Here is a 2,571-nt window from a genome sequence, read left to right as displayed (position 1 = left end):
CTCCCCGCCGCCGCTCACGCACGCGCCTACAATATTTTCTCGTTTCTCTTCTCTCTCTGCCTCGCCTCGCCTGTCCTCCTCCTGGATGTCCCCGTCCCCATCGGCCGGCACGCTCGCTCCGCCCACTTTTCTCGACGCCGTTCGGCCGCAGCTCTCCAGCCCTGTTCCTCGACCGTCCTCCCCATCGGCCACACTCGCCGCCCCCGCGCGTGCTCCGGGTAGACGTTGCCTGCGTCTCTGCGCCGCCGCCGTCGATCGAACGTGGCCGTTGGCCGGCTGTCCGCACACGCAGCGTCGCCTCTGTCTCTCGCTCTCCACGCCGGCGTCGCACTCGCTGCGCACACTGCGCGGAGTCGTGGTGACCCTTCTCTCTCGTTCGTCGGAAGCCATGGGGGAGCCTAGCAAAGAACTCCTGGACCTCCCATCGGGGCCCAATCCACCCTCCTTCATCGGTGCGGCTCTCATCCCCGTCCCCGCCTCCCCCAAATTCCTCTCTGGTTGGTGTTTGCCTTCCTCCTTTGCAATGTTTAGGGGTTTTGTGTGATTTGCAGAATCGCTGTTCGCGGGCAGGGAGCAGCACAAGGGCACGCGGAAGGCGGGGCCTCCCACCGACCCACTCCCAAAGAGCCAAGGTATCTCTTCTTGTTGCTACTCTGTGCAGCTCCGAAAATAGATGAACCGTTGCGCGAGATTGATTATATGTTTGTTTAGTCCAAGCTCATCAGAGAATCATATGAACATGTATGTGTTCACCCTGGTTCTTCCGAGTCATTAATCAGTGGCACTGTTTGGTTGTTGCTAAGAACGAGCTTGAACCATACGGCTATTGGGGCTGCTAACATAGTAGGTCATTGTGTGAAACAATTTCTTTGAGTCGGCTTATTATGTTTTACAATTTTTTGACTGAAATATCATTGGGAAAGCCTCTACATTGTAATTTTCTAAATGAAAAGGTTTGGCAAATATTTACATGTCCAAGCGGACAGATACAAAAGGAATTTGTTTGTTGGCTTATGTACTTCTCCCCTGAATTTTTCTGTTTAACTTGGGTGTTGCAATGCTGCATAGTTCTTGGAAAAGTGAAGGATTTCTTGGGAGAGATGGCAAAGGCCAATGAGAAATTGCAGCTTGATGCGCAGGTAGGCTTCTAATTGATTTTGCGTTATATCAGTGTCCCTACTGTTACTTAGCTCCATTTTATCTTTGTGCAGAACAAGCCTCCTGAGGAGTATGACATTGAAGCACTCACTGGAAATGAAAAGGAATATATTGAGATGGTAAAGCTAATCTATCCTCAGGGACATAGTGGAGAAAACAGTGTTACTGAGCTAACTGATGAGCATGGTTCTGTTTGCAGGATTTGATTCTCGGTGTAGCTGATCTTCATTCAGAGCAGGCTGTGGATGCAGCTGAGGCGACAATGAGCAGCTTCCCACCCTTGGGAAGTTCATTTGCTAGCAGCTCATCTGACTCAGAAGATGATATCGATGAAGATGGTGACGATGAGCCTGAAATGCCTAGCAAAGAAAAATGTGGCAATCCAGATAAACCGGAGGCTAATCCAGCCAAAGGGAAGAAGCCCAATAAAAGACAGAAGATTGTTGTTCTCAACTAGTCATCCTTGACAAACAACGGCAGGGAGCTTTGTTGCTTCTCAGGAACACCTAAGTTTTGTGCTGTGTGATGCTCAGGTTAACTGGGGGCTGTATCCTTATGGGCTAAGTGATGTCATGCTCCACTCCAGCAATACAATGTGTGACAATATCGTTTGTTCTGAAATAGCGTTCCATGTACTATCCTGTTTCCTTCACGAATTGTTCAGGTGCTTAATGCCCTTGAAGAGAACACAGAATGGGGTTCTATGTAGTTTTAGCGTCTCCTTTTTTTTAGAAAAGACACCGAAAGGGTGTTATATATAATACTCCCTCTGTCTTAAAATAAGTGTCTCAAACTTAGTACAACTTTATATTAGAGTTATAGTACAAAGTTGAGACACTTATTCTGGGATGGAGGAAGTATTTTGCAGAGAAAACAGGACAAAACGACAACTCTACACAAAACAACCATAAAGATAAATATACATTGAAAACCTTCATGGCCATCTTCCTTCGATTGTTTGCCGCTCGTTGGAGGTTATGAAGACCCTTGTCGCTGGCAATGAGATGTACTCCCTCTTAGTTCACGGAGGGAGTACTAACCAAACAGGGTTGGAGAAACTGGACCTTACCAAGATCTAAAGAGAGGACCAGATCAGATAAGAGGCCGGAAAGACCTTGTTCAGACCTTGTTCCAACACAGCAAGTCGCCACAACACCCGGATCTTGGATCATAGCCACCGCCGAACTGGAGTCCATCTCAATAGCAATAGGCAAATTACTTCGTTGAAGAGCAAGGGATAAACCCTCCATACACGCACAAAGCTCAGCTTCAAGCGCATCACGACAAGTGTGAAGATGCCTACATGCCGAGAAGATGATCTCCCCCTTCTCACCCCGCAATCATACCAACACCAGCATCACCTCTCACGCCCAAGGATCCATCTGTATTAAGCTTCACCCACCCGAGCTTAGG

At 48.4% G+C, this 2,571-nt stretch overlaps 1 protein-coding gene across 1 annotated transcript; it reads left to right on the top strand.

Moving 5' to 3' along the window:
- Positions 1–275: 275 nt before the first annotated feature.
- On the top strand, positions 276–1,866 carry LOC125526649. Its single transcript, XM_048691299.1, has 5 exons — positions 276–452; positions 552–632; positions 1,069–1,139; positions 1,212–1,277; positions 1,358–1,866. The coding sequence occupies exons 1-5, from the start codon at positions 389–391 to the stop codon at positions 1,613–1,615; spliced, it is 540 nt and encodes a 179-aa protein (XP_048547256.1). The 5' UTR covers positions 276–388; the 3' UTR covers positions 1,616–1,866.
- Positions 1,867–2,571: the final 705 nt, after the last annotated feature.

The sequence above is a fragment of the Triticum urartu genome, unplaced genomic scaffold (genome assembly GCF_003073215.2).
Source record: "Triticum urartu cultivar G1812 unplaced genomic scaffold, Tu2.1 TuUngrouped_contig_1238, whole genome shotgun sequence".
NCBI classification, from domain to species: domain Eukaryota; kingdom Viridiplantae; phylum Streptophyta; class Magnoliopsida; order Poales; family Poaceae; genus Triticum; species Triticum urartu.
The sequence above is the reverse complement of the archived record's forward strand: the minus strand, read 5'-3'. Positions and strand labels throughout refer to the sequence as shown.

Coding starts and splice junctions, on each gene's coding strand:
- LOC125526649 (XM_048691299.1), top strand. CDS start 389: ATGGGGGAGCCTAGCAAAGAACTCCTGGACCTCCCATCGGGGCCCAAT. Junction 633..1,068: donor CCCACTCCCAAAGAGCCAAG/GTATCTCTTCTT, acceptor AATGCTGCATAG/TTCTTGGAAAAGTGAAGGAT. Junction 1,278..1,357: donor AAAAGGAATATATTGAGATG/GTAAAGCTAATC, acceptor TTCTGTTTGCAG/GATTTGATTCTCGGTGTAGC.